This window comes from Plutella xylostella, chromosome 8 (assembly GCF_932276165.1).
Source record: "Plutella xylostella chromosome 8, ilPluXylo3.1, whole genome shotgun sequence".
Taxonomy (NCBI): Eukaryota; Metazoa; Arthropoda; class Insecta; order Lepidoptera; family Plutellidae; genus Plutella; species Plutella xylostella.
Window position 1 is genome coordinate 8,324,233 of NC_063988.1, and position 14,203 is coordinate 8,338,435.

Sequence of the window (14,203 nt, forward strand, 5' to 3'; positions counted from 1 at the left end):
AGGGTCAACGGGTGTCATAAATAAAGTGTGTCAATTTCCCAGCAAACAAATCTGCCCTACCTTGTGCAAGTGAAATCTGTAGCCAAGTCTACTTCAGTGGTGTATATAGCTAGATACGTGACTAGACTGCTAGCGGTTCGATCGTTGAATGTTTAATGAGATTTGTCGCAGCTTTGTTGCTTATTAGTTCTACGTTGGTAACTTAACTTGTGTAGCACGGATATTATTGCTGAATTACTGAAACGTGTGATTCCGCTGAGTATTGCAAAATAGGTAAGTATCTTGGAATCTTGTGTTCTTCTCTACAGAGACGGTGATCCCATCTACTTGACAAAAAAAGTTAAGTTCCTACGAAACCTTAATCGTTTTATACCAACTTATCCAGCAGTCGTCTCTGAAAAGTAATCAACATTACTGTGACGTGAATCAACCAACAGTGCAAAACATGTGAGTACCCAACTAGCAAAAACGAACACAAGTGATTGAACTGCCAATGAAACCGAAACGTGAGTGCTTGCATTTGATTGCAGTCGTGTATTTGACAGCCGTCCCGTGATTAAAGTCTAGCGAAAACATCACTTCATGTGGACACAGAGACTGCAACTACTTATGCAGAGAGCCCGTGTAGTGCAAAGCCAAAACCATCAGGTCGGTTAGTGCTTGGTGTGATGCCACTGCAAGCTGCTTACTTGATGGTCGCAGCCGGAACATTGGCATTGGCAGTTGGAGCAGCTAGCCCGCGCCGGCGCGCGGGCGGGGCTCCGCTAACTGCCCTGGGCCTGCTCGTCCGGGGCAGCGTGCAGCAGCGCGAACTGACAGCCGCAGTCCCGGGCACTGCGCCGCGGGTACTGGAAGCAACGGTCCAGCAAGCAGCACACGTCCTGCGCGCCGCACTAGATAAACAACGGTCATGATCCAAATCAGCCAATCGTATGTCAACGCTACCGGTGCTTCTCGCTTATTGGTGCTGGGACGTTGCTTGTGAGAGTGCGGCGATGTGATTGGCTAGAGAATTGCTCCGCGCAGTCGATAGCTCTGCCGAGTGCAATTTTGAAGGTTATTAAAGCCCGTTTTTTATGACCATGTGGGTAGTAATTTATAAAAAGACAGGTGACATTTTAACAAAAATATACTATTATCAACCATTAACACTAAATAATTCCATAGTTTGTTGCTTAATTGACCTATTTCTGAGCTAAAAGGTCAGTAGGTGAATGGAAAGATACAAATACGAGCAAACGTTCCGTGTCAAACGAAAACATTTTATAGCGACTATTTATTTTATTGATTTGGAGAAACCAGTAGTAGCAAACGTACCTATAATGTGACTGATGGATGTAGGTATGTTTGTAGTTCATCGATCTACGGTGCGGGGTGAAAAACCCGGCTGAGTGATGTCATAATGCTGTAATGGCTAGTCGTGCGTGTGCCAGCAACATGATCACAAAGTAGGTAATCCGACTGCCTACAGAAGCCTCACAAAAGTAAGTAGTACGGAAACAAACCAAACATAGAGATAAAGCACTTATTTGCCGACACAATCAACACACGTAATAAATACAAAAAGGACAAATGTGACTTTTCCGATGTGAACTATTTATTTTTTACGTTTAATTAAAATAAAGTGCAGGGTTCTTGTTGGGAAATCAGGGTAATTTAAAATCGGTTTCCATGTTCGGAAACCAACTGTAAAATCTCCTTGCGGTGGCGCTCGTGAATGGTGATGAAATAACACTGTTTTTTTCAGCGTAAATAATACCTATAAATGTTTTTCATTCTACCTATGGTTAAAAGTAATGATGTGATGAAAAAATTTAGAGACACACCTTTTTTACACATATTACATTTTCAAGTTTATTTTATTATATGGAAAACTTTAAGCCAACTTACAAAAGTACGCATTGTTTATAACTTAGTTATTTATCTGATTCTACCTTTATTGGGAAGTAGAATAATTCAAATACCCTCTCAAATTAAATAATTCAAAGGTCTACTTTTCCAGCTTTTCCTCCATAATCATGTTTTTTTTTTAATTTACGTGTCAAATATTGTGACGTTTAATTTGAGTGGTCTCTTTGATAACTCGATGATAAATTTAGTAGAATTATACATATCTTTTGCAGTATTCCATTAACGCTTGCAGACATTTGGGAGATTAAAGCATTCTAGTTTCATTATCATGAACAAAGGAAGTAATTAAGTTCTCATTTTTTACAAGCAAGCTTTTCACAAAGTCGTACCTTGTGAGTGGTAAAGTAGAAAACGTTAGTTACTATACTTCTAAATGAGAAACAATTGAACATAAAACATGGCCCTGTGGTTTGTTGCTCATCTAGAACTTATTACCAGTCGGAAACCGGTAATATTTGGATTAAAATTAATCATAAAAGTACCAAAATCACTATATATCATTAGTAAATATTATAATGTAGTTACCGTTACATACAAAACAAACGCTTTGATATTAAAAAGATGGAAATTCCCTGCCAACGGTATTGATTTTCAAAGAATACCTTGAGTAGAAAGAAATTTAGTTTCAAAGTGGAAAAAAAATCAGTACCTATTTATGCCATGCAATAAACTGTATAAATAAATAAGTCGGCAATATTTTTACAAACAGTTTTCGTTTCAAAGATAGATATTATAGACGATAAAAAGTGGTCTAACAAACTGGCTACGGCTACGTAAGCCATCCTATTCCGTACTATTTTGAGTTGGAACTGTTAATAATTTATATTGCTTCAACCTAGTTCCGATCTAAGTTGGGACTTCGGCTTCGCTGCCGTTGCTTCAAGTGTCATATTGTACCAACTAAAGTTGAATCTAACAAAGGCAAAATTATTACGATTCAAGTCAAAGTAAAATGAGTTACATTTTTTTTAATACTTAGGCCTGGGTCTACTATTTACGCCGTAGTTCGCGTCCAGCGTCACGCCGTAGGCCGCGTCACGATGCTCACTATAGAAATGTACTGATGCGGTCTCCCTCACACGCCGACGTTGGCGCGTAGACATAATGAGCATTGTGACGCGGCCTACGGCGGTGACACTTGACGCGACCTACGGAGTAAATAGGAGACCCGGGCCTTAATACCTGTTCACGCTGACGCTGCCTTATTACGAGCGTCGAGCTCTGTGCCCGGCACTTTACTTTTAGAAGAAAAATACTTATGTCAATCTACTCGTATTACAAACAACTCAAAGAAACCACAATACATTAATACTTACTTCTTAAATCTAATTTCTACTGAACCTTGTAAAATACGAAATCCTAACTAATATTATAAATGCGAAAGTAACTGTGTCTGTCTGTCTGTCTGTCTGTTACTCTTTCACGCCAAAACTACTGAACGGATTTGAATGAAATTTGGTACACATAGGGTCTAGACCCTGAGAAAGAACATAGGCTACTTTTTATCCCGGAATTCCCACGGGAAACCTTTTTAAGGCGAAGCGAAGCTCGCGGGAACAGCTAGTACTCTATAATATACATGGCGCACAAATGGAGAGCACGGACACTCAGGCGGCGTCGGCGTGAACACCAATAACTCTAAAATTTCTGAGCGGTTCCGTTAAAATTCCACCCTGTACCAGTAGACCTAAATAGAATGGCTCAACTGAAACATTGAAAGGGGATAAACGCAGTACTCGTCAAAAACAACAGAACTAAAATTGGATTGAATAGTTTCAGGATGGTTTTTGAACAACACGTGCATTCGTGCACGCTAGGTTGTGTAACAGTTGTTTTATTCTGAACAAATACCTCGTCAACCTATAAATTGGAAACCCCGGATAATTTTATTTTATTAGTATAACAAAATAGCCGGTTTGCTAAATAATTAAATAACAAACAAGGGGTATGACCAATAATTGTATTGCGTTGCACAGGCTATTGATAAATAATTTAAATTAATTTAATTAATTTTATCATTGTAATTTCCGTCGATTAGGTCAACGTACCCGTGTATTCCATTATAATGCAGGGGTGTAAGTACCTGCCTGCATCTGTCTATCGAATTGAAACTTCGAGCATATATGCTCACATGCCCAGGGCCTAAACTCCCTTATTAAATAAATAAATATGTGGGGACATCTCACACACGGCCATCCGACCCCAAGCTAGGCAGAGCCTGTGTTATGGGTATCGGACAGCTGATATATCTGTCGCAGGCAACTGGTTTAATCTTCTGTTTGATTGAACCACTAGCCCGTTCATTGGATGGCGCTATTCAGTTGTATGACTAAAGGACAACTCGTCAAGTCGTTGATTGTAACGTTCGACGTCTTGACTGAACGTCACTCAGCGAAGTCGTTGAATGGGATATAGTATAGCAACTTTGTAATGTCTGGTTAGGGTGAACATCACCAGACAAGAGTCAACAAAAAGACTATGTTACAAAGCTCTTATCTCACAAATTAACTAAACAATAACAACAAACGTTCCTTCATATTGTTGTTCATAATTATCCAGTTTCGCCACTTTTTTCTTTGAAACTATACGCCCGCGGCGTAATAATAGGTAAATCCATGTTGGCACACTATTGTAACACAAATAACGCACTTTAAAGCTAATTTATTTGCAAAAAACTAACAATATAGGTGCTTTTTGTGTCAGCTGTTAGCTGTTAGACGCCATATTTGTTTTATTCACCACCTGACTGATTTTAAGTCAGCTAACTAGTTGGACGTTTTGTGACGCTTGTACAATCAACGGTCGGCCTAGTCATACAACTGAACAGCGCCATCCAATGAACGGGCTAGTGGTTCAATCAAACAGGAGATTAAACCAGTTGCCTGCGACATATCTACACAAATACATAGATAGATACATATTAAATATAAATATCTACACCCAAGACCCGAGTACAAATATCTGTCTTTAAACAAATATCTGCCCCAGCCGGAAATCGAACCCGGGACCTTCGGGTCAGTAGTCAGAGTCACTAACCACTACGCCATTCGGTCGTCGTATTAAAGGTCGACCATTGACCATTTCCCACCCGTTTTCTCCTGGTATTACTTCTCGACCGGTCAGAAATGGGTTGTGCATCATAATGCTGTTCTAAAACTGACCATGCTAATGCAGTGTGACTCAAATTGTTAGAGAGCATTCACTTCGAACATCAAACAGACATTGGATCGTGTCCAAAGATTGATCTAGAGCGTTACAATTTCCTAACTGATCACTGATCATTTGTGACAAATGTGGATCTTTTTCATAGTAAAAATTAACTATCATAATCATTATGAATATTTTCAAGGCATCTTAATCCGAAACATTTTATTTTGTTTTGGTAATACTTAAATGAACAATATTTTACTTATGTCGTTTTTGTAAAAATTAATCCATATAATTATATTCGTACAAATCTGTCTGTAGAGAACTTGCGATGTCAGAGCTTTGTGGGTCTACCGGCATTGTCTGAAAAGCAATAAGTACAAGGAAAAAAGATGACCTGTATATACTTTTTCATTCCACTGTTAATTTGGATGGTAATCGCTGTTTCTGTGGCAACAGCTTTATGATCTGACAGGAAACAGTAACACATTAAATGACGGGTTGAAGTTTGCTCCTTTTATTTTGTACGGTTTTACGATTACGATAAAGAGAATGAATAAAATTTCCAATTCTCATGCTAAGTGTGCTGTTTAAATAATGGCCAATTTGCTTTTTGTTTTCGATCAAAATAGAACGTCTATTCTGGCTGATTATTTGTATTTGAATTTACGAGTATATTATGGTTCTTGGTTTGATTTCCCGGTTTATTCAGGCTCTTTTTTTAGAATATGTAAGTTAAGATTTCTATTTGAGTATAACATGATTACATTAGACAATATGCATTTCTTAGTCTTAAGCATTTTTGACTTCGCTCGAGACGAGAAAACGAAAGGTTATATTAATTTCTTTAATGATTTTTCAATAAACCTTTTAACTGGTTTTCCATACTTTAAACTCTCCTTGTAAATTATTCACTCAAATAAAATAAGATTTTCCCATTGAAAAACTCTTGGCATTATAAAGACTCCTTGAACAAAAGAAACTAAATACACGAACCTACTGAAGCATAATTTTTAATCTCGCTAGATAAGAACTCGACCAACATGCTTTTAAAAGAAGATGAAAAATATACCCTGCATCGGACATTTCCTCGCTTTATTTTGTAAACTTCTTTCTGGAGTATTATAAAGTACGCACAAGATTTGTTGAAGTACCTTCCAGTGACGTAAGTGTCCAACAAGGTACACGAAAAAAGTCTACTTGGGTGATATACAGTTCAGACCCTCTACTACGGGTTTTGCTATTTATGAAAACGAAAAAAAGTTAACGTTTTCTCCTGTCATTATCTGTCAAAAGTTTCATGATAGTTTAGAGAGAAAACGTAAACTTTTATTGTTTTGAACAAACTACAAACCTGTACTACAAACCACTTGATAGTTCTAAATTGGCATTGGCATAAAGTAAAAGTTTGTATAGTGAATAAAAAAAAGAAACTACTTATGTACGTACATTATTGTGATGATGTAGGTACAAAGCGGCCAAGCCCAATTAGCTTTAAAAAGTCACGGTTATTTTCCAACTTTATTGACAACATAAAAATTTACTGTTTCATAAAATAGCGGAAACGGGCAGTCGTCATGTGGCTGTCGTGAAAGTATCCATTTAAAATTATTGTTATGTCTTGCGGCTGATCCTGAAATTAAAACTAAGAGTAAGTATATTTTTTAAACAGTTCATTTAATGAATACACTTTTTGGTAGAGCTGTTTTTTTATTTTTCCGTCATTTTGAGTCTTTAATATTTGATCAGTATAACAAATGTGGTTTGTTTTTTGCTTTTCTCGACATTACCACAAGTTTCCAATCACGTCGACAAGTCCAAACCATGAAACATAACAACAAGAACCTAATCACTAAGTAAGTAACTAAGTAGTCTTAAAATCCGATTTTAGTTTTCAAAAACCTAAACCTGCACATCTAGATTCTAGAGGTGTATCCTAAGTTGTGCATTTTACTTATCCCAAAACGGCGATATGGTTCGTAACCTATCACGTAAGTACAAATGTGCTGCGAAAAGTGGGTTAGCTCGCTTGTGAGCGACCTCTGACTATCCCTTCGGAGATTACAGTCGTGAGTGCATAAATGTATGTATAGGTATGTATGTAGTTTTCGAAATTTATTTGCGATACCCCCCCTACTCAGATTGTTGTCATCAGTGCTAATGAAAGCGTGCTAATTGAACAGATATGGATTGTTTTCGCGTTTCAAATTGATGACGTGGAATGTGTCGATCCATCCATTACAGGCTTCAATAATTGAACATAGAACGAATAATATTACAGTATACTTACTTAAATTGAATAATTTAAAAAACTCCAAAACTACCTTTGGCAAGAAAATACGTACTCTAGAATTTATAGGCCGCCTAGGGCACACATTAGTCAGATTCTGACGACCACTTTTGTTTAACTTGTATCTAGTTTTTTCTACAAATGATGTGTCTATCTACGTACAAGCAGGTACTTAATATATTGAGTTCATACCTATATCAGTCGTCTGAATAAAAAAAAACAAAGCTAGAAAGCTCTCAAATACCCATATCAGCTTTTAAACAAGTAACTTCGGATTCAATTGAAAGAAAATGTAGCTGCGTGGAACAGTGATCAGTTTCATAGCAAGTCACACCACTCATGTGAGTGGTGTGACTTGCTATACCCTAATACCCTATTCAAAAGGTTGAATAGAAACATGTTGATGTTGTGGGAGTTTACTAACATCAATTAGGTACTCAGTGCTAGGTTGTAGCGGAACATAGGCCACCAATTGACCAAAATTAAATGATAATCCTACTTAGGCCTTGTTCCACAATGTCTGGTTAGTGGTTACCTGTGAGATAAAATACATGCTGTCACTGTCTAAAATAATAATAACAGAAAGTGACAGCATGTATTTTATCTCACAGGTAGCCACTAACCAGACATTGTGGAACAGGGGCTTACGCTACCAAAACACCGATAACATACTTAACAACGCAAATGTGGATTACCAATAACATGACGTGTTCCCCGAAACGTATCAAATTCCCATATTGCAACAGAACAATCAAACAATTCGAACGCTGGCGCAATATTGTAAAACGAAAACATCATTTCAGAAGCCATTACCAGGTCCATTTGTAGCTGTCGACTGCGCATCAAATTACAACGTTTGATTTTGCGAAATGTTGACCGAAACGTGTTTGCCATGTGTTTATTAACTGTGCCTAATTATAATTATGAGCATATTAGATATGTCGTATGTGGTAGGTGCTTGTATTAGGTAGGTATCATCAAATTGTTTCATTTATTGGTAATAATCCATATTTTATCATCTGAGTTTAAAAAAGCTACCGTAGTTCTACGTACACTTTACTGTTCAAAAGAACACTATGTAAATCAGAAACGGCTGATTTTAAAAGCTTTTTTCTAAAAGCGTCGCATTCAACCGAAATTCGAGCTCCAACGTTGAAAAAGGCCCTTGAGTACCCACGGCCGTTGGATTTCGACAGTCATATGTTGCAGTTATTTGTTCCTTTATTTTTTAAAACGTCACTCTGAATTTCCGAGCGTTGTACGTTGTACGGTTGACGGGGGAAAATGCAACATGGCGCATCCCGTGTTTAATCAAGGTTTGTTACGATGGAGTATTCTGCTTTAATTACGTATTCCCTGTTTAGCTTGTCTCTGGCGATATCATATGCAGCAACAGTAAGCTAAACGGTGGAATGGTAGTTTTTTTATCCGATAGACTCGTTTACAGTAAGTTTGGTTTTTTAATCCGTAGTTAACTCCACCATTGGTCAAAATCACGTATGTATGTCAAGCATGACAGCTGTATATGAAATTGGTTGATTTTGAACTAATTATAGTTAAAATTAAAAATAGTTGAGTTAAATTATACAAAGGATATTAGCAGAATCCATCAGGAAATTCAGGCAGAATTCAGTTAAAGCACCCCTTGTAATTCAACGTAGTTGAAAAATCCTTCAATATGTTATGTGTTAGGTACTACGAATATACGCACATACTCTACAAGTAACCATTAATCTACCGCCTTGAAGAAACTTAGTTGCTTGTCGGACCAGTAACTCATTAATAAAGTTGGTAGTATCCAAAACTAGTAATTGATACATTCATTACAGTGTAGGTAGTGGGATAAAGTAATTTAGCTCCTGTGAATACGGGATTAGGGTAGAAAGTTGTGATCGCAAGAATGTGCTACGCGTTTAGTTAGGGTTATAAACATAGGCTATTACGGCTATTAATGGCAATTAAGTTGAGTATTTTACACAACGAAATTAACAAGGTATCTAAAAGTCAAAACACGCAAAATGTTTAAATTCCTTGAAAAAATCTTTCACTGTCAGATTTTTTACTTTGCAAGTTCCGACATAAGTTTAAAAAGAATTTACAATCAGATGCATGAATTTTACAATCTGTATGTTTCGCTTTGTTTTACGAGTAACGAGGCACTTTGAGGTGTCATATAATAACAAATAAAAGGTTTATAACTCAAGTTTATAGCGTTTGCAGTGCTGAAACGTTTTCAAATGGGAACAGTGTTTTATACATTTATACACAATTGCCGTGTTTTGTAAAAGAAACACGTATCTGTAATGTAGACGGCTATCATAAAACGTTTAGTAATGTTGTGGTTGTCTGTTTTCATATTATTATCATCATGTTGAATGTTGATGTTGTGAATTTTCGATGTTAGTGGTTTACTTCATTTACTTAGGGCCGGTTTTTCAAAAGTATTGAAAATTATTTCTTAGCAGAGAAATTTTAGAGCAACCATAACAACATACCTACAATTATTGTTCCTTCTTAACAGTTGACAAATGCTTTAAACATTTCAAGATTACTTAACGCGCAGCTTTCAACTACACAAATCCTTTGAGTTGAAGCGTTCCGTTGAAAAAACTCGGCGACTAATTGAATTCAAACTGTGGCGAGGACGTAGAAAAAGACTAAAAATAAAATTTCTTCGCTCTGCAGGAATCCTCGGCCTTGGGACTTGCTTGGTGCAATGCGGTGTTATACGTAGACAAGACATCACGCTAACTTTATTTATTTCCGTTTTCCAACCCGAGCAGACAATGGTGTTAGCAGTCCCAAAGACCTTGGATAAAGCTGCTATAGTCACGTCCCCGACAAAGATGTAGACGGATCTAAAATAATTTACTTAGAACCGCTTCAAAACGAGGGTTAAAAGATACTTGAGTCTTTAGCGCTTTCGCTGTATATTTTATTCATGTTCAGTTTTCATGCACAAAGTATCTTCTTTGTGGGAAAAAATTGTGTTTGAATTTTTTTGTTCATTAAATTTCAGTCTTTTGTTGGGTTTGCTGTGGGAGTGCAGTGTTTTTTTGAGTCGGTGCATAATGAAATTTTCAATGCAATATCTAAATAAGTGAACAGAAAAGCTCATGCGGCTGAATTTGAAAGCAAAAAACTAAAAAAAGGTAATCAATTTTTTAAGTACCTACATTCTAAACGTACAGTTTTATCACCCAATTCAATTTCTGCACCACGTTTTTTTATTTGACTTTTGAAGATTTTGCTTACAAACTCCACCACATGGATTTACCAGTAAAAAACAATGGTTACCGAGCATGCTGACGGTGCAGAGTGTGCCCCGCAGGTCCCGCCGGCCTGCGCCGCCGCCAGCGCGCTGCTCCCAGGCACCTGCATCACAGAGTATATTAACAACAACCAACTCAAAGAGAAAGAAAAAGGAAACTGGCCATAGACAAAACAAAATCGAATCGACAAAATACTGGCACATTACACGGGGACACTACTCGATGATGTTAAAATGCTAAATACGATGGTGATATTACTCCCGTAGCAGTTAGCAGAAGTAATGATGAGGTTAAAGTCAAAACTGCTAAATCTGTAATAGAGTTTTCAGCTGGTAGCCTAAGATACATCGGTTATAATGAGCACCAAGAAGTTCTAGATACATGGGACATAGTGGGATATGAGGATACAACCGTACAAGAGTTAAGGTTAGAATGTTCTTTCACACACCATCATCCTAAAGAGGCGTTGGTTCTTCGGAGTTACACGGCACCTGCCAAGTATTTGTCCACTATGCAATTGATTAATAATATAATTGGAAACACAATGCAACTGTATACGTTGTTATGCAAAAATAGCAGCAATTACACTCGCAAGTAATGAAAAAGTTCCAGTAACAATTGCACCAAATTACTCCACGGTAAAGACTAGCTTAATGACGCCTCTGCAATAGTAAAATCCTAACTAATATTATAAATGCGAAAGTAACTGTGTCTGCCTGTCTGTCTGTCTGTCTGTTACTCTTTCACGCCTAAACTACTGAACGGATTTGAATGAAATTTGGTATACATACGGTCTAGACCCTGGGAAAGAACATAGGCTACTTTTTATCCCGGAATTCCCACGGGAAAACTTTTTAAGGCGAAGCGAAGCTCGCGGGAACAGCTAGTACATAATAATAGCGCAGCGCATCAGAATATCAGCAACTAAAAACGTAAATATTTTATTCAAATTACAAATAGGCTGTAAGTGGAACATTTTCATCACTCGTCAGTGTAACAAAAACATTGAAAATCTCAAACTCCTAGAAGAAAACAAATCTCATAAAATCCAGCAAGGAATGTTTTCACTGTCTTAATGATTCTAGCGGTCTAGTTCTGAAATTGATGTACAAACCTTTAGTTGCTCTTGCTTGTAGTCTGGCTGGTATGGCAGCAGCATTCGGATCTTGCCCCAGCGGTTGAAGAATAAGGCTATGGCTCCTATCCACACTAATAGTACCATCACCACTATTCCTATTTCGACACCTCGTATCTGTAAAAGAGTATCCCTTATTAGCACATTGAATGCCGTTTACGTAATATTGCGTAGGTATAGTGATACTAAACCATTGGCAGTCAAAGGGTTAAGATTACCTAGATTTTTGTACAGTTTTTATGGGTTAGGTATGTATGACGCAAATATGTATATGGTGGAAGATATATTATTATTTTTTGAGGAAAATCATTTTGAAGTCAGTCGGAAAGCTAGTCTCCATGTATACGAATTGGTCTGAGAACACGTGATTACGTTTCACATAATAATATTAATAATCAATGAAGAGAAAATGAAGCTTACTGTACATTCACCTGCCACCGAGAAGGCCATGCGTAAACCCAGTACATATGCAGTACGTATAGCAATAGAGACATCAAATTAATCTTCAAGCTGCTATTGTCAGGATAATGTGAATGGGGAAATTAAACGCTTTGTGATGTTACAAAGGCTTTGTATTTGACTATCATTTCTAATGTACTCTAAATAGACTCAGCTGCTTGACTATCGCTCTTGTGGACTTAATGGAGTGTACTTATGAAGACTGCTTTACTGCAGCTTAAGTCATAAACACGTGTTAATCCTGGGACTTAGAAGTCCATAATTCTAACTTCCATTATCGGTTGTTTTACGTAGACCTCTAGATTAATATTAATACATACATACCTACTTTTTAAATTTTAAATAAGCAAACTTTTTTTCCACATTTCCAATAGGTACATCTATTGATTTTTTCTGTGCTGTTATTTATGTATTGCAGCTGTATAGAAATAAATCACGACGTAAACAATGCTAATAAACTTCAATTTACCACTAAGATTGTATGAACTCACCAACTTGCACAAAGTTAAACAAATTGCTTTTGCAATCCACATTAATTACTTTCATGTAGCATACAGTGTACAGGTCACGTCGTAATTCAGGACAAAATAATAAACAACAAAAAGGAATTAAGAGAAAATAAGTGTAAGAAATAAAGAATTGCTTATAACAACGAAAATGTAGGGTTTGTTCTGTACCTACCTATTTAGTTCAGTATCTACTGAAACTTTATTATCATTAAAATTCGATCACATAACCAACTAAAGTTAGTTACTCCCTTAAAAGCGTATGTTTGTAAACAAGTGTATTATTGAAATTCAATATGTTTTAACTCAACTCGGTACTTTTCAAACATTCAAATAATTCCACATTAAAATTACTGATCATAATGAAACTTAGCAATTAGCTCGGTGTGAAGTCAATACTTATGTATATTACTTGAATAATGTAGGTACTTGAACTATGTATCGGAGAAAAATGTTATTGTGGCCCTCACCGTACTCTTCATATACAGTATGACCTGCACGCTACCTGCCTACGTCGTGGCCTGAAGGTAATTAATGAAACAAAATTTCACAACTTTCCTAGAACAGCCTGCGCTGCTCATAACATCTTCAGGTGAACTTTCTAAACTTCTCCATAATATATTATATTACATACATCGAGTTTGCAGGGAAAAGTTTATAAAACATTATTGTGTGTAAATTTTATCTTTTATTTCTTAAATACAACAAATGGGGCTTTTATTTACATAATTTATATAATTTACAATTACAAACTAAACTACCTATATATTAAACAAACTAAACCTATGTACATAACTAAAACTATATGTAGAAGAGACCTTCTAAGCCTGGTCCCTGTGGGAGGGTTCCCAACACGCTGGCGACATTGCCCCGCTGGATCGCCAGACTCAGGCGCTGGCGGAGGTACGCCCCGGCTCGTTTGTCCCCTGAGACGTCTGCGAGCCGGGAAGAGATCTCTTTAACCAAACTTTTGGCATCCGGACCCCATGGCCCCATCGTTTCGACGCCAAACGGGAGAAATAGGTATGTGCTGTCAAGCGACCTGTATTTCTCCCGTTTCAGGTTTTCAGCAGTACCAGCCGCCGCTCCCGCCGCTCTGGATGTGTGTGGGACGTGTGACGCCGCCAGTGTGTCGACGCACGTGGCATCCCACACTAGCGGCCTCCCGTGTGCCCAGGGAATGAGCGACATCCCGTCGGGCCTCTTTCCGTCGTCGCGGATGACACCGGCAGGTTCCAGCACCGCCGGGGTGTTGACTGACACAAGGGCCCGGCGCAGGATGTCGTTCAGTGCGGCGTGGCGGGACAGGCGGCCGGCACTGCGTCTGCACGAGAGGCCATGGTGGCCAAGTTGGCTGACCTCCGCTCCGCACGGGCAGTGATGAGGCTGGACAATTTTCATGCCAAGCCGAAGGCCGATCGCCGTCTGGAAAGACCTGTCGTCGAGGAAGGTTCCAACATTCGGCGAGGGCAGGGCATGGAGC

General features: G+C 37.9%; 1 protein-coding gene across 2 annotated transcripts in view; it reads right to left on the reverse strand.

Moving 5' to 3' along the window:
• Positions 1-14,203, reverse strand: part of LOC105380364 (fibronectin type III domain-containing protein 5) — a 91,857-nt gene that overhangs the window by 7,347 nt on the left and 70,307 nt on the right. For both annotated transcript variants that reach the window (XM_038115012.2, XM_038115011.2), the window contains exons 6-7: positions 11,735-11,872; positions 10,646-10,723 (exon numbers count right to left, since the gene is read on the reverse strand). In XM_038115012.2, coding sequence (XP_037970940.1) covers positions 10,646-10,723; positions 11,735-11,872 — 216 coding nt within the window. The remainder of the gene's footprint in view (positions 1-10,645; positions 10,724-11,734; positions 11,873-14,203) is intronic.